The sequence below is a fragment of the Indicator indicator genome, chromosome 1 (genome assembly GCF_027791375.1).
Source record: "Indicator indicator isolate 239-I01 chromosome 1, UM_Iind_1.1, whole genome shotgun sequence".
Classification (NCBI taxonomy): Eukaryota; Metazoa; Chordata; class Aves; order Piciformes; family Indicatoridae; genus Indicator; species Indicator indicator.
The window spans coordinates 32293358-32311558 of NC_072010.1; the positions used below are offsets into that span (position 1 = coordinate 32293358).

At 43.3% G+C, this 18201-nt stretch overlaps 1 protein-coding gene across 1 annotated transcript in view; it reads left to right on the plus strand.

Moving 5' to 3' along the window:
• The window catches only part of NUFIP1 (nuclear FMR1 interacting protein 1), a 32095-nt gene extending 18088 nt beyond the window's left edge, over positions 1–14007 (plus strand). Inside the window, exons 8-11 of the mRNA XM_054399788.1 lie at positions 788–1050; positions 8170–8298; positions 10047–10282; positions 13672–14007. Coding sequence (XP_054255763.1) covers positions 788–1050; positions 8170–8298; positions 10047–10282; positions 13672–14007 — 964 coding nt within the window. The remainder of the gene's footprint in view (positions 1–787; positions 1051–8169; positions 8299–10046; positions 10283–13671) is intronic.
• The last annotated feature ends 4194 nt before the right edge of the window (positions 14008–18201 follow it).

The following is an 18201-nucleotide window of genomic DNA, read 5'->3' on the forward strand; positions in this document are numbered from 1 at the left end:
ATTGGGTGGGCACCCAGGACACCAGAGGTGTATCTCATGTAGCAGTGGCAGGGGGCACCCAGCCTAAACTGCCACACAGTCTTAAAACCATCACATAGAATAACCTGGAAGGTTGTGGAACCATGGAAGATGAGTGGAAACAGCATGCTGTGCTCTTTCCATATTTTAGGACTCATTGTTTTGTTTTATGATTTAAAAACTCCATTGTCCTAATAGATGTTTCCTTTATCCCTTTTCCATCAGAGTGAAAAAGATTAATGGTTTGCTAGTTGGAGGCAGGAGTAGGCAGTCATTGTGATGATTGGTGTCAGATGGCTGAATAGATTTAGTGCAACAGGATCCTTCTTTTAACTGTAACTGGAAAAAGGAGATTTCAGCAGTGAAAATACACTAATAGAGGCTTCCTGTTTAATTCCATGTTCCTTCTGTTTTGAATGATTTAATTGCTTAAGTGAAAGGAATATTTGTTGACTTCGTAATGTGAAATTAAAACACTGTGTCTCCACGCTGTAGATGATCAAGGAACCCATGTACTCTTTGCCTTGTTAAAGATAAAAGCCATGAACTTGAAACTCTTTAAGTTCCAGCTTTGTCACGTTGCCCTGCCAATGAAATGAGCTGTGACTGCCTGTCTGGTCTGTCACCACGTGTTAGCTGAGCTGGAGTATGTCCTGGCATTGCGCTGTGTTGCTGAACCTTACATGTGTGCCTGAGCTGTCCGGTTGCATCAATTGGTTTTATTCTCATAGCTTGTCGTTTGTATGAGCTTTGCATTTCTGTTCTCCAGCAAAATGAAAGGCATGTGGAAACCTCCAGGAAGTGAAGACCACTTTGGGCAACAAGGAAGATACAGGAGAAGACAAAGACGCCCGTTTTGTAAAAAATTTAGGAAGAATGGTGATGATTATAATGTACATAGGACTCAGAATGAAGCCAATGGATCAGAAAACGGCATCTGTGAAAAGGAACATGAAAAGCAGCATGCTTCAGAAGCTCAGCCATTCACAAAGGATGTGGACCCTCTCAGTCTTCTGGCAAACAGTGATGCTGGTAAGGTGAAGGAACTTGGAGAACTTTTATTTTGTGTACTACTGCTGAAGTGATTACTGATGCGTTGCATAACTGGCAACTTATGGGAGCACTGGATTTACAAAACCATGCAAACTCTGTCCTTTATGGAAAGAGGGATAACTCTGCATGTTTAAAATGGCAACATTTCTCATACTAGAAAATGTATGCATTGATGCAAGGCTTTACAATATTTTTGGAGAAGAATACAGGGAGGCCTGTTGTCATATTTATCTTTCATTTTTACTAGCAAAGCCCAGGATTGCCATGTTGTGGCTAGAATAGTGCCAGGGCCAACAGAATCTTAAGCTTGAAGGGGGTCCAACATCCTTGCAACTAAAACTTGCACTTTGAGCTTTCTCTTAAATGGAAATGTCTCTAGAGAGAGATCCTGTCAGGGCATGGTCTTCTATGAGAAGAATCCTTTATTGTGAAGGGGTAGGTCAGTGCTTTATCTAAAGGAAATGGGATAAATGTTGCATTTTGGGAGCTTCTGCCCTAGTAGGCTTGGCCCATTATGGGGGAAACTCTCAGTTGTTTTAGGGGTCTTTGAGATGTATGTGTGGATTTACTGTCCACATGCTGATAAGAAGGGGAAGATAAAACAAGTAGACTTGATGTAGATACCGTTTCAGAAGAAGCTGAAATGCAGTCATTGAAAAGGAAGAAAAGAAAGTGATATGGAAAGGCTGATGCAAGAATGTTTAACATCCTACCAGCATTAGGATACTTCTACATCAGTTTGCTTACAAGCCAAGCTGATCGTGTTACAAACACACAGGGAAAATGTAACAGACAACTTCTTTGTCTTTTCTCATTTTCCTGTGAGAACTGGGAAGCATTATATTTTATTGTCTGTCATCAAAAAATGCTTAATCTGAAGAGGAGATGATGTTGGAAGACAAGATATAGATGTCTTGGATTTGAAAAATAACCATGCCAGATATTTATTTATCTTAGCTTTGTATGTTTTATAATACATTACTAGCTTTAGATCAATATTTAGCTAACAAACTCAAGAGGGTTTCAGAGCTCTTAACAAACACCTCAATTCTGTCTTTGTTTTAACAAGTACTTCCCCATAGTATTATTATTTTACCTTTAATTTCCTTATTAGAAATGGGTTTTGGACCAAGACACTTTGAATTGTGGTCTCATTTGGGATGGAAGAGACCTTTAAGATCAAGTCCAGCTGTTAACCCAATGCTGCTAGGTGATCATTAAACCATGTCCCTAAGTACAACATCTGCAGGTCTTTTAAATACCTCCAGGGATGATGACTCCACTGCTTCCCTTGGCAGCCTGTTACAGCTCTTGACAACACTTTTTGGGAAGAATGTTTTCTAATATCCAACCTAAGCCTTCCCTGGCACAACTTCAGGCTATTTCCTCTTGTCTTCTTGCTTGTTACTTGGAGAAAAAAAAAAAAAAAAGACCAACACCTACCTCACTATGATAGTTGTTCTGAGTGATAAGGTCTCCCCTGAACCTCTTTTCCTCCAGACTACACAACCCCGGTTCCCTCAGCTGCTCCTCATAAGACTTGTGCTGTAGACCCCTCACCAGCTTTGTTGCCCTTCTCTGGACATGCTCCAGCAACTCAATGTCCTTGTTGTGAAGGGCCCAAAACTGAACGCTATATTCAAGGTAGGGTCACACCAACACGGAGTCCTGCTGGCCATACTGTTTCTGACAGAAGCCAGAATGCTGTCGGCCTTCTTGGCTGTTTGGGCATGCTGCTGGCTCTAATTCACCTCTGTCAGCCAATACACCCAGATCCTTTTTTTGCCAGGCAGCTTTCCAGCCGCTTTGCCCCAAACCTGAAGCACTGCATAGGGTTGCTGTGACTAAGTGTAGGATCACCAGGCTGGGAGAGACAGCAGAGGGAAAGTGGTTCAGGCCATAGGGAAATGATGCTGTAGTAATTTAAGGAGAAGAAAAGAAATAGGATCTGAGTTGTTTTAAGTTTGGATGCTGAAATTCCTGCTTACTAGTCAAGGTTTTGGAAGTGCTGCCATAAAACTTGTCTGTTACATGTTCTGACATAAATACTGTGCAATAGTCTAAAAGACATGCACAAATTCAGGTTGCTAAACTGACATGTAAATTAAGAAAACCTTTATAAGGTCAGAAGATTAATAAAGTACTTCATCAATCAAATTATTTTTAAAGACTGTGAAATATGTTTGTGGTTTTGAAAATAACGCTAGGAATGTGAAAACAAATTAATTTCCTTTTGTGAATTACTTAAAATGTCAACATTTTAATTTTAATTCTATTTTTTTACCATTTAATCTAATTTACTCTCACAGAATCACACAGAATCAACCAGGTCGGAAAAGACCTCAGAGATCATCAAGTCCAACCTAATACCTAACACCTCATGACAACTAAACCATGGCTCCAAGTGCCACATTCAATCTTTTTTTGAACACCTCCAGGGATGGTGACTCCACCACCTCCCTGGGCAGCACATTCCAATTGCAGATCACTCTTTCTGTGAAGAGCTTTCTCCTCACCTCGAGCCTAAACTTCCCCTAGAACAGCTTGAGACTGTGTCCTCTTGTTCCACCACTGGTTGCCTGGGAGAAGAGACCAACCCCCACCTGTCTACAACCTCCTTTCAGGTAGTTGTAGAGAGCCATAAGGTCTCCCCTGAGCCTCCTCTTCTTCAGGCTAAACAACCCCAACTCCCTCAACCTCTCCTCACGTATTCTCCATATGTGTGTTCTGAAACATTGCTTGTTTAGGGTCTTTCTGTGGTATGTCTTGTTTCACATGCTGGCAGCAGTATCAACTCTCCAGATACAACCATTTACGATATAGTCAGCAGTGATGCAGTACTCTTAGAACATGACATATAAGCTGACTTGTACTCTAGCCATTTTTAGCAACAAGGCTAGAATGCGTCCCCTGGAAAGACATCTGATGCTGAGTTATTCCTTTTGAAAACATAATCTTCAATTAGTGGGAAAAAGAACTCAGCATCCCTATGCAATTTGTTTATTCCACTAATCTCTGCATGTTGGGAAATTTAAGTATACTGAAGTATAACTGTATTTTCCTGCAGCATCTGTGTTTTACTTAATGATAAAGTCTAATTATACCAAAATACAGCTAGTAACTTCAGCTGTACTGGGTTGAAAAGGAATGTGATTGAATGTGGTTGAAAAGGAAGGTATGTGCTTATTACACATTATTAAAGCCAGTTGTATTAAAGTCAGTTGTAGATTGTTGTACTACTGAGAAATGTAGTCACAACAATAGCAAACACAATTTAATTAAGGTTTTATTACTTTATTTTTAAAAAGCCGTGCATGCATGCAACTGAAGTCCATGGTAATACTCTATAGGTACATTTTGTTGGAATATTTAAACCTTTTTACCAGCACCAGCCCTTTCACTAGAGGGAATGCATTTTTTTGCTTATTGCATTCACTGAAGCTCTGTTCCTTCAGAGCCAAGAAACTGAATGGGAGATGAGAAAGCTGATTTTTCCTCTTGATTTATAAGCAGAAAAAAGGTAAGATGATGAGCTTGTCAGGTGTAAAATTCCGTGGGATCTACTGACCAGAAACAGTCAGTTGTATTCAGTAGGGAATAACACTTCCTCCAAAGGTGTTACTCTCAAAGAGAAAATGTATTCCAGGAAACGTGTTTTCCTGATTTGCTAAAAAGCAAATTAAAAGCAGCTCTTTAAAGAGAAGAAAATGAAACATAACCACAGTATGTACTCAGTGTTTTGGATGAGATAGAAAAATGCAGCAATGAAGCAATGCTGGCCTGTATCAGGAATAATGTGGCCAGCAGGAGCAGGGAAGTCATTCTGCCCCTGTGCTCAGCACTGGTTAGGCCAGACTGTGAGTACTGTGTCCAGTTCTGGGCCCCTCAGTTCAAGAAAGATGTTGAGCTGCTTGAACGTGACCAGAGAAGGGCAACAAAGCTGGTGAGGGGTCTGGAGCACAAGCCCTGTGAGGAGAGGCTGAGGGAGTTGGGGTTGTTTAGCCTGGAGAAGAGGAGGCTCAGGGGTGACCTTATTGCTCTCTACAACTACCTGAAAGGAGGTTGTGGCCAGGTGGGGCTTGGTCTCTTCTCCCATCCAACCAGTGATGGAATGAGAGGACACAGTCTCAAGCTGTGCGGGGTGAAGTTTAGGCTTGATCTTAGAAACAAGCTCTTCACACAAAGAGTGACTGCCCATTGGAATGGGCTGCACAGGTGGGTGGTGGAGTCACCATCCCTGGAAGTCTTTAAAAAAAGCACTTAATGCTATTGTTTATTTGATTAGATAGTGTTGGGTAATGGGTTGGACTTGATGATTGCAGTAAAATTTTCTTAAGTGTGAGGCAGCTTTCCTGTGGGGCAGGTGTAGATAGACAGGAACTGTGAGAGGGCAAAACTCTTTTTCTTTGTGAAAATAAGACTGCAGCTGGTCTGTTTGTAGAAGTCTTCATAGACTAATTTCTCAGTTTCTAGTTGTGTCCTCTATGTGTGTGTATATATGACATTTGTATGCAGATGTATTAATGAAAAGCATTTCCTAGTTTTCCTGCTAATTCTAGCATGGTTCACCTGAGAATCTTTCCAAGATTTTAGTGCCTATAGATCACAGAAACGTAGAATCATTAAGGTTGGAAAAGACCTTTAAGATTAAGTGCAACTACAATCCAACTACTGTGACTACTAAACTATATCCTGAAGTATCACATCTAGATGCTTCTTGAACACCTCCAGGGCTGACTACCACTTCCCTGGGCAGTCTGTTCCAATGCCCAACTACTCTTTCAGTAAAGAATTTCTTCCTAATATCACATCTAAACCTCTCCTGGCACAACCTAAGCCCACTTCTCATTCTATTGCTAGTTACTTGGGAGACCAACACCAGCCTCACTCCAGCCTCCTTTCAGGTAGTTGTGGAGAGCAATAATATCTGCCTTTGTCCTTCTCTTCTCCAGACTAAATCACCCAAGTTTCCTCAGCTGCTCCTCATACAACACACCCTCTAAACCCCTCACCAGCCTTATTGCTCTTCTCTGGATACACTCCAGGACCTCAGTGTCTTTCCTATACCGTGGTGTCCAGAATTGAACACAGTACTCAAGCTGTGGCCTCACCAGGGCTCTCAGTGCAGGGCCATAATCACTCCCCTGCTCCTGCTGGATGTACTGTTCTTGAAACAGGCCAGGATGCCATTGGTTTTCTTGGCCATCTGGGCACACTGATGACTCATGTTTAGCTGTCTGTCCACCAGGACCCCCAGATCCTTTTCCACCATGCTTCTTTCCCAGCCACTCTTCCCCAAGCGTGTAGCATTGCTTGGGATTGTTGTGACCAAAGTGTAGAACCTAACACTTGGTCTTGTTAAACTTCATTCCGTTGGCCTCAGCCCATTGATCTAACCTCTTCAGATCTCTCTGCAATGCCTTCCTATTTTTCAAACTAAAGCCATCACAATTTTGCCTTCTTTTTTTTTTTTTTTTTTTTAGGTATCTGGTGGGACTCTGTTTTCCTAGTATCCTCAGTTTCAGCATTTTTTGTCTACTTGCTCCTGTCTTGCCAGTATTTGGCCCAATCCTGTTCAATATCTTTATTGATGATCTGGATGAGGGGATTGAGTTCACCATTAGTAAGTTTGCAGATGACACCAAGTTGGGAGCAGATGTTGATCTGTTAGAGGGTAGGAGGGGTCTCCAGAGGGACCTTGATAGACTGGACAGATGGGCAGAGTCCAACATGATGGCATTCAACAAATCCAAGTGCCAGGTGCTGCACTTTGGCCACAACAACCCCATGCAGAGCTACAGGCTGGGGACAGAGTGGCTGGAGAGCAGCCAGGCAGAGAGGGACCTGGGGGTGCTGGTTGACAGTAGGCTGAACATGAGCCAGCAGTGTGCCCAGGTGGCCAAGAAGGCCAATGGCATCCTGGCCTGCATCAGGAATAGTGTGGCCAGCAGGAGCAGGGAGGTCATTGTACCCCTGTACACAGCACTGGTTAGGCCACACCTTGAGTACTGTGTCCAGTTTTTGGATCCTCAATTTAAGAAGGACATTGACTTGAACATGTCCAGAGAAGGGCAAGGAGGCTGGTGAGAGGTCTCGAGCACAAGGCCTATGAAGAGAGGTTGAGGGAGCTGGGGGTGTTTAGCCTGGAGAAGAGGAGGCTCAGGGGAGACCTTATGGCTCTCTACAGCTACCTGAAAGGAGGTTGTAGCCAGGTGGGGGTTGATCTCTTCTCCCAGGCAATCAGCACCAGAACAAGAGGACACAGTCTTAAGTGGTTGCCAGGGGAAGTTTAGGCTCGAGGTGAGGAGAAAGTTCTTCACAGAAAGTGATCTGCCATTGGAATGTGCTGCCCAGGGAGATGGTGGAGTCACCGTCCCTGGAGGTGTTCAAAAAAGGATTGGACATGGCACTTGAAGCCATGGTTTAGTTGTCATGAGGTGCTGGGTGGTAGGTTGGACTTGATTTCTGAGGTCCTTTTCAACCCTGTTCGTTCTATGATTCTATTCTCTTCCAAGGTGCTTTGGACTGTAATGCTGTGTGGGGGTTTAAATATTGAACAGTCTGAAGTACTGCTGAAAAGTGACCATCTAGGTTGTTGATTTGATTCTCAGTGTTCCCTATGAGTTTTTTTTACTATCCAGAAATTTCATTGCTCTCAAATTCTCGCTTTGAACGAGCCTGAGTTGCCATTTTTTTTGTGTGTTCCTCTGACTACATTTTAAATCCTTCTCCACCACCCCCCGCCTCCATAGGACTAAATCCAGCAAGACTTCAAAACATATGAAATCCTTTCTCTCTCTTTACTTACACTTGATAATAAAACCTATAATTATCTTTGGTATGTGAAGAAAGAACCAGAAAATCCGAGCTCTCGTTCAGGAAAGTTTTTGCTTCTGTAAACCAACAGTGAGATGACTTTGCCACCAAATGTCCGTAGAGGGTAGGAGAATGTGCATTTTTTCTGTCAGTCCATGATGCTGAGCAATGGTGCCCAACTCTGGGCTTGTGTAGTTGTGAGATGGGGGTTTAGCAGCAAGACTGGCTGTTGGAACACAGCAGTGTTGGGAAAAATCCCTCTTGCCTTTTCTCTCCATGCAGAATCGGACAAGGACGATGCAGCAGCTGAAGACAGGCGGCTGGGGTTGACTGTTGTTCCCAGGCAGGTCACCTCTGCCCTGACTGCGTTGTCAGCCAACTACGGCAGCGCATCTGAGAGCGAGCCTGAAGGTATGTAGGCTTATGTCCTCTGCCCTTCTTCTTCCTCCTTCTACCCTACATCACTGAGCTGCTGTCTACTGCAAGCAATGCTAGAACCTGATCATAGACTACCCTTCTTTGGGAAGGATGGTGGCCTTCACCCCTCCTGTATTTGGTCCTTTGCCATCTCCCATTTTCCAGCCCTTGTGTACTTATAAATACAGCATTTATGAGGACGGTAGCCCAGTGATAGCTTTTTGTAGTTGTCTCCATCTGCTGCTTTGCAGGTTATCAGTCAGAACCTGTGTAGTACTTAAAATTTCTTAAGAAAAACGTTTTAAGAGCAATCAAAGGTGTTGCAGAAGAAAATACAGCATGTAAGCTGTGGCTTACATTTAGCAAAGATGTTAATTAAGTAGTGGTAGTTCAATGCCTGTATCTCCAAAACACTTGGCTGTGGAAATGCTTTTTTTTTTTCATTTCTGGCCTGTCTATCAGTGCTGCGATTCAGAGCCATCTTGTATGTGTTGATTTTTAGGCTTACACAAGTAAAGAGAGCAGCTTGTTAAAGGTTATGCAAAGGGATGGTTTTGTGGTCTGTGTACAGATCCTTGACAATTTGCTTTCAGTGGCAGTGCATGCTAGTACTGGTGTAAGCCATGCATAAAGACAGGCTGGGAGGAGTAAAAGGATATGCCATTATTCTGCTCCTCTCTTTTCCCCATTTCTCCCTCTTCCCAGTTTTGAGCACTGGCCAGGGTTACTGGGTGAGCCATTGCTTGTTCCCAGTATGGTGATAGCCCCTGGACTTGGAGGAGCACCAGGACAGAACAGCAGTTGTGCAGACAGCTGGTGCACAGGGATGGCCTTGTCTACTTAGCCTGTGCTGCATCTAATGGCTTTTCCCCCTGCCAGCCCTACAGCATTCTGTAGAAAACCTCAGAAAGAATTTCCTGAAAGAGTGGGTCGGGTTTTTTAAACCTTTCTTTGGTTGCCTTTTTTCAGCAGCATGTTCTGGGTTGAAGGGAAGGACATAAAATGTCTTTGGTTAGAGTGTGTGTCATCGAATTTCCCAAGCCTGTTTTCCCTTCAGTTGTGGTGGGGCAAGAGAAAAGATGGCCTGTCTTCAGTCTTGTTCAAACTGTGTTTGAGTAGTGCCAGGAAAAAAGCTGTTGTGCTTACCCTGTGAACTAATTTCCATGTCTTTAAGGGCTGTTTCCAGAGAAGACTGCTGGGCATTGCAGTAAGACTTGAGCTCTCTAGTATCTGAATTTTGTGCTTCTCTGTATGCATCAGTGTACAGTAGAGAACTGCTGATGCTCCTTAGTTGCCCTAGATGGCCTAGCCAAGGTTCCAGAGAGCATCCAGCAGGCAGGGGGAATTGGACTTGGGCATTCTCTTCCCCAGCTATCATAATTTTCTTAGCAGCCAGATTTGCAGCCAGCAATATTGTGAAGTGGAAGCAATGTACTTTCCAAGTGGTAACAAGTCAGAGACCTGAAAGTCTCATTCAGGGCTTGCTACTTTTATTTTTCATTTTGTATTGCAGAATTTAAATATCTTATTTTCCTTTCTGTGAATGTTTACAGTTTATTCTTTGTATTTCAAAAGAATACACAACCCAAACAAAGCCCTCCCTTCCTCCAAGTAAGCCTTGAACACCTTCACATCAGGTTATGTGAGCAAGAACAGTACTAACGAACTGCCAGTGCACGGGGATATAAGCATGTTAAAAAAGCTTTTAAGTTTGAGATGAAAGTGTGTTCTTTTTCTTTAAGAAATCCCTGTCAAGACTGCAGCAAAAGCTGAGAAAGACCAGGCTGCCTTCAGGAATACGCCTGAAACTACTCAAAATGTTCCTCAGAGTCAAAATCTGAATCAAAAGCATCCAGAACGTGCAGGCAAGACGTTAAGAAGCTCGAATTCAAACGGACGTCCCCGCAGAGGGCCTGATAAGTGGGGCAAGAAAACATTACCTCTCCTTCCCAAGCGCCGTCCTACTCTGCTGGAAATGGTAACAGTCCTAGTGCTAAAGTAATGCCTTCTGTACAAGAGCAGCACTGTTCATGAATGGCTCTTCTCTTCCCTGCGGGAAGTTAGAGCAATCTGTTAGCAAAGGTCCTGTCTTAAGAAGAGCAAAGTGAGTGTTTCATTCTGAGAAGTTGTAGATGCTTTCATAGACAGAAATACCTTGGTGTGCCTTCAAATAGTGACTGACCTTATTGAACAAGAGATGACAACTGAATTGTGTGCCTAAAATGAGCTGCACAAAGGGCAAAGCCGTTATTCCTGCCTCTTCTCTCCCTGTGGTGGCATCCCGTAGGTTTTGCTGTGTGTGATCCCATCAGCCTTATTCTGATCTTCCTTTGCTTCCAGCTTTGCTATTCAGTAGCTGCCTTCTGATCAAGCAGCACACAGGCTTCAGATGCAGCCAAGAAACATTATTGATAAGGGTGTTGATGACTTAAGACTGTAGAGTGGTGTTGAGGTGCAACCTGCATGTGCATGGGTTTCTTTTCTGTGAGGATGTTCAGATCGATCTAAGGAAATGACAGTCCTGCTTGAGAAGCAAGTAGATGTCTCAGAAGGCTGAAAAAAGAGGTTTGTAGGGGTGAGTCCAACATGGTATGATTCTGTTCTTGGTAACAGTGCAGAGCATCCTGTTTGGAAACTTGGTGGCTTTCCTTAGTATAAACAAAACTTGGAAGCTTTTATTATATTTAGTACTCAAAAGCAGTACTAAATAAGGTAAGCAGACTACCCTTGTGATTCTGTAAATAGCCAGCATAAAGCTCCCTCTTCATGGGGAAAACTTGCTGTGGGAAGAACACAGGAGAAAGCCAGGGTGCCACTGACATCAAGGCTCTGAAACAGCACAGGCTGTTTAAGCAAGAGATAACTGATAAGACACATCTCAAGCTGCAGATGTGGGAGAAGTTCCTTGATAGTCCTTTTAGCACATACTACCATTGCTGCCAAGAATTAAAGCTCTTAGTGACTGGAAAGGAAGTGTTTGCCCTTTGTGTGGCTCCCGAAGCATGCAGTTGTCTCTATCTCTTGCTCTTCACAGTTGGTGGTGGTCAAAGCAGTGAGGACTCTGGAAAAAGGTCAGGTGAAGTTCCACATACTGAGAAAAGTTGTCAGAATATTGGAAACCTGAATTCTGGCTTGTCTGTTTTTAAAATTGCTTTTTGATGGGGATTTTTACCTGTTAATGCTGCTCAAAACTGTTGTTAAAGGATGTGTACTGTGGCTGTGAATCACAGAGGAGTGCCTGAGATTGGCATGGAGGCTTCTGCTGTCAGAAATGGTCAGTGTATGAAAGCCTTTAGGAAGCAAGGTTGAAATTAGTCAGTCACTGCTGAGAATTTATCCAAAAACTAGGAGGAGGCAAGGAAATGATGTGGTAACAGTAAACTGATGGTTTTAAAATAAAAAAGGAGGCAGGAGAGTAGCTGCAAATGTCTTTTGGCAGTCATTTCGCAGTGAACTTGGGCACTACTAAAACATGTTTATTGTCACCATGCAAACAATGATGTGCATTTAAGGCATTCTGTATGCTGACAAAATAGGAAGCTTGTGTAGCATCACTTCACTGATACCTGTCTCTGCATTTAAAAATACATTGTGAAGGTACTGCCTTTGATAATGCATGCAATGGCAAAAGGTCCTTCAGCCTTCTGAAGGCTGGTTGTATTTTTTAAATATCAAAATGAACTTCAGTGAGGTTAAAGGAGATGAGGGAGGCCTCCACTTTGATTAAGCTACTAAACTTAGGTTGGTGAATTATAGCCCAGACCAGTTACTGCTGTTTAAATCCACAGTCTTGTACCTGATGAAACATGCCCTTTCCTTGTATGTATAAGTATCTTTTACTCAGAGGGGCTTTCTGATAAAAAATGCATGGGATATTAAATTAGATACAGTATGACCTGGAAAGATGCTAATAGACTTGCTGTCCTGATGAACTGGAATGTGTAGCCTAGTATTATAGTCCACAATATGAGAACATCATTATCATAGAATCATAGAATCAGTCAGGGTTGGAAGGGACCTCAAGGATCATCTAGTTCCAACCCCCTGCCATGGGCAGGGACACCTCACACTACATCAGGCTGGCCAGAGCCTCATCCAGCCTGGCCTTAAACACCTCCAGGGATGGGGCCTCAACCACCTCCCTGGACAACCCATTCCAGGCTCTCACCACTCTCATGGGGAAGAACTTCTTCCTCACGTCCTGAGGATGTGAATCTCCCCACTTCTAGCTTTATTCCATTTCCCCTAGTCCTGTCACTACCTGATATCCTAAAAAGTCCCTCCCCAGCTTTCTTGTAGGCCCCCTTCAGATACTGGAAGGCCACAAGAAGGTCACCTCGGAGCCTTCTTTTCTCCAGACTGAACAGCTCCAACTCTTTCAGTCTGTCCTCATAGGTGAGGTGCTCCAGCCCTCTGATCATCCTGGTGGCCCTTCTCTGGACACCTTCCAGCATGTCCATATCCCTCTTGTAATAGGGGCTCCAGAACTGGACACAGTTCTCCAGGTGGGGTCTCACCAGAGCTGAGTATATATCTGGGTATATAGTCAGATAACTGGGGGTAAATCCCTAGTATTTGCGTAAACTCAGTGATGTTCTCCTCCACCCGAGCCAACGGACTGACAGATTAATATAAAGGTACCATCCCATTTGTCTGCTTGTTCTACCTGCCTTGGTGAGTTAATGGCACTAAATGAGCAGTGCTTAAACTTGTGTGTTTTGGGCACATTAATATTTCTCATTCTGTTCAGTGGTACAGTCATGTGTTAGTACCATATTGAATTGTGGCCATAATGAGCTTTTATCAGAAGAAGAGGTGTTAAGACACCAACCTGCACTGCTCTAGCAGCCTTCTGCTGCCTTAAAGGGCAGCTCCCTCCCTGCTCCCTCTTCTCTGGTTACCTGATCTTGCCTCTTGCCTGCTGTGCTGGGCCTTTTGCTCACCCTGTTCAGTTTTTAACACACATGCCCCTAAAAAAGCCTCAAACAAACAAACAAAAAATCCCTAGTTGTCAGGTTTATTTTTTCCTGGCTGGTGAGTTGAACTGATGCAGTGAGTGGCATGAACAGCGTGAGCTGTCACGAGGAAGGGGGCAGCAAGCCCTTAGATTGCCCAGCCCAGCAAGCTGTGCTGTAGTGCTGTCAGACACGCTCTCTGGCTCAGCCAAAGCCCCAGTCAGTTGGGAAAGCACTGAACGTGGCTTCCCTGTGCTGCGTGTGGTGAGGCAGCATCCTACTCTGTGTATCCAGGACTTGAGTGAGAGGCAACTATTAGAATTCAGAGATGCTTAAAATGACTGAATAGAGCCAGTGTCAGCTACAGAGCAATAGAAGGAAAGGTGCATCATTCTGTCTTCTTTCTTTCCAGCTGCTGGCCCAGGACATCCGGCACGAAAGGAATGTGATTTTGCAGTGCGTTCGGTACCTCGTCCAAAACAATGTGTTTGGGCTTCACTTCAAAACAGAGCCACGAGCTGCAGCAGAGACTCAGCACTCCTCTACAGCTACAGCAGAATCTTTGACAGACAAACTCGATGGAACTAACTGTTCTTCTAGCTCTGACCTTCAGTTAGCAGGAGAAGAAGATGCATTATCAGTAGCCCAGGGTGAGAAAGCACCTGTGGATCAGACTTCACAGACAGCTCACTTGGCAGATGAGGACACATGGGAATCCCTGCCAATTCAATGTGAAGAAGCACTGTAAAGTATGTCTGTTTTGGACAGTGAAGCAAAGGCTCACGTTTTCTACCTGACTGATGCATTTTGAAAGACACCAGTATAACAAAATAATCATTGAAATACACCCTGAGAGCTGTTAAAAGCAGTTTTCTAATCTGTTCTGCCCAAGGTGGCCATCTCCTTGTGAAAAGAGCATCTGTGTTGAGTCATTTAGTTTCCTCATGGCAGAAATGCAGCAGTGACACTGAGTATGACCTTCCCAAGAGTAGGCTTAGGCCTGTACTTCTGAGCTTCAGAGTTCTGAAAGTTTTACCTCATTATGAAATGTGTCTGTCCATCACCAGAGCCAAGAGGGGTTGTAGCAGGGTGGATCTTTTTCATCTGGCATGTCTAGGAGTATCTGAATGTTCAAAAGTATTTCAGTGTACTTTTGAAATGGTGGTTCAGTGCACTGAATGGAAGATGTAACCTACCTGGCTCTAAAAGTCCTGCTTGCACCAGAAGTCATCTCCTCTCAGAACTAATTAGTTAATTGAGCATACAAATGTGGAAATGAGGGAACTGATACAAGAAGCATTTTAAAAGCAATAAATGAAGACACAATAACTGGTAACTGTTTGCATCAGTCCAAAGTTGCTGGTTGACCTCAGGTACCCAGTATTAAACCTTAGGCATTGAACTGCTGTGACCAAGTAACTCTTCAAGCAAACTCCTGGCACTAAGAGCATTATTAAAATTCTGGAAGCTTATCAAGAGTTACTGGTTTGTCCCTTTTTAATATGTATTTGGAATCGATTAGGTGGCCTTCTAGAAGAATGTCTTGGTGTATGTTACGATGCTCCTATAGCATTCAGAGATTTTTTTCTTTTTTTTATAGACTTGTGTGTTACATTCATAGTGTTATGAGCCCAAAAAATAAGCACTGGCCAAGATTTAGAAGGAAGTTTAGTCTTCTGATGACATGGTGCATTTGTTTGTCAAAACCCTTCTTGTCAAGGATGGGTTTTAGTTTGTCACATTAACGCTGAAAACACGCCGTGAAAATAATCTATTCTGAAAACCCCCACTTCAGAATCTGCTCCTTGTCTTTTAGTCATGGTTAAGTGTTGGTGTTAAATCTCAGGGACTTCTTTTATTTTTTGGTACTTTGGTAGAAGTCTAGCCTCCCATTTCATCAGTTAAAATACAGAGGCTCACGTGGTGGGGTTTTGCAGCCTAATAACTCTGTTTCCTTTCCTCTAGTTCCTTTCTGTGTGCCACACATCTCATTTGTGGTGCACAGAAAGCAAGAAATAGTTGAAAATTGTGTTCCACTGCTTTGCTATTTATAGCTACAACTGCATATTGTGTTTGTAATGCACTGTCTAAATTTATGGAATTACATAAATATCAGCCCCCTCGTAAAAATTGCGTGTCTCAAGAAATAGAAGCAGTGATCATAAACACTTATATGTCAAAGGCAGATGATTCATTCTTCCCATGATAGTCCCAGAAGCCATCTCAACCTCACGGACTTGCTTATGGCTCTTAGAGTTTTACTGCAATGAAAATATCAGAAAAAGACTCTAAGCCATGGAGAACTGGCACTTGGGCAGAACCTGATTTTGGAATAGAGTGGTATCACCAGTGCTGTTGAAATCATGGGTTTCGGATGCAAGAAAAGAAATGGATGTCTTGGGATTGCTACTAAGGTGCACTTTAATCAACCCTTACACACTTCTGTCCCTATTGAGTTGATGGCAGAGCTTTCTTTGTATGCTCTGACCTTGTGTTTAAAAAGAAAACAAAAACGAGCAAAACTTTAATCTGAATTCTTTATACTGTTCACACAATACCAAAAGAGTTGTCAGAGGAAAAAGAAATTACTTACATGTACATAGGAAGAGGTGGTTTGCTTTTGGGGGAGAGCTGTAGAAGGCCAGCATGGCCTTGTACAGGAGTTTTAACATAGGACTTCCTGCACACATGCAGGATTGCTGTGGTTCTTGTATTGAACTGTTTACGACAACTCATACAGCATGCACATGGAGATGTACCCTCTGGTGGTGTTGGATTCTGAATTGCAGTCTTGGTCAATGAGTGGAAGGTCTCTGTCCCTTCCTCTCCCTGCTTTTCTGTTCTTCCAGGTCATGTTCAGACTTCACATACCCCTTCCTGCTATTCAAGAATGTGTTTTCTTTGTCTTCAACCTTTGGACAGGAAAGCTGCCACGGTGACCTTTTCTGGAACTGTCAAATGCTTCCCTGGTGCTCACAACTCTCCTGTTTTGGATTAAGAGGAGTGGGGTTTGTTTAGTCCTTTCTAGTAAGATGTCTGTGTTTGTGTAAGAAGAACCTATTGCTTCTGACATGCTGCAAGAGCCATTGTCTCATTTGAGCTTTGTGTAGCTTCTGTTTTGGTGTGGGGTGGTGGCTTCATGGTATGGGTTCTTTGAAGTTTTTTTTTTTTTTCAGTGTTGTTAGGGAATAAAAAAAATCCTACTTCTCAGGCTTTGTGACTCATTTTTAGATAAAAATGTTGTAGTGACAACCTTCACACTTCTGAAATTTTATTTTTATCTTTCTTCTTTCATAACTTAGCTACTGAAAATGTAATTGTGGGTGTCTAGTTTAAATTCAGTATCCTTGTGCTTGAGTGGGGGTTTCTATTTGTTTTAGATCCATTTTACCTACTGAGCTAGAGCACTTGAGAGAAGGAAAAAAAAAAAGCCTTCACTCATTTTTGGTGGTGCAGCTTAGGCAACCTAGATGTTGTTGTGAACAAAGCCACTTATGCTACAGCCCAGTTGCTTCTGAGACTAGGGTAGGGAGACAAGTGGTGTGTGTTTCTAAGTGGAATGGCTGCTTGGTCAATGAGGGCTTTGGCAACTGATTGTACATGTTGATGTTGCAATCCTTGCACTGAGAGCACAGGAGATAGGATGGTTTGATTAGCCCTGCTCCAAAAGGAGATGCTGTCCCTGCTGTCAGTGCCTGGATCCTCTGTGTGCTCTCCTTACAGTGGGGTGTCCCTCTGCTGTCTCTTGTTCCTCTAACTGCTAATCCAAGTTGTGCAGTGCACTCACTATTTGAGAAGAGCAGTCACACAGTCCTAGCAGTACTTAAGATGCTTAAAAGCATTGAGGAATAAGTACAAATCATTGGGCAGGTTCCATCAAAGGCAGAAGTCTGGGCTGGAATATTGCGTTCCCCAAGCTAGATATACACAACAATCTGGCATACTATGGGTTGATGTCATTGTGAGGCTACCCCTGAGTATCTGTACAAGCACAAGACAATTGGAGAAAGTTTCTGAGGACTGGAGGGAAAGCAAATATTGCTTTGGGAGAATCTGGCGACCTACAGACTCAGCTTCACCTTGATGCTAGGAAAGGTGGTGGAGCAGATGAGTTTAGAAATTATTTCCAGAGATACTAAGAAGAAGAAGATGTTTAAGCCTAGTCATCATGGATCTATGAAGGTGAAATACTTGATCAACTGGATGGTCTTTTACATTGAGATTACTTACTTGGTGACTGAGGGAAGAGCAGTGACCATTGCTTATTCTGGCTTTGCAAGACCTTTGACACAATCTCCCATAAAATCCTCATTTTTTAAGTATAGGCTATGTAAGTGGTGCTGAGGTAGGTGAAACACTAGCTGAAGCTTTATGCTGAAAGTGTTGGTGATCAGTCACCAGTAGGTTGAAGGAGATGGTCCTTTCCTTCTGCTCAGCTCTGGTGAAATGTATCTGGAATGCTGGGTCTAGTGCTGGACTTCCCAGAGGTGGAGACATGTGGATGTGCTGGATAAGTGTAGTTCAGGGCCACAAAGAGGATGAAGGGATTGGAGCATATGTTTTATGGAGAGGGACTCAGAAAACCTGGAGATGAAGAAAAGATCAGGAGGTTCTTACCTATGTGAGTAGGTACCTGTTTTCTCAGCACGGCCCAGGAATGGGACTTGAGGCAAGAGATACTAATCAAAATGCAGGAAGGAACCTTTCTAATGTATGGATGATCAAACACTGCCACAGAGTTGCTGAGAGGGGTTGTGGTATCTCTACACTTGGGGATGTTCAGAGGCTGACAGGACTCAGCCCACAGCAGCCAGCTGTGGCTGACTGCAGTGTGTGCATGAGGTTGGGCTGGATGATTTCCAGAGGTGCCTGCTACCCTCATTAGTCCATGTGAGTCCATGGGCTGAAGTAGATGCAGTGCTCAAGATGAATTCTTGATGTA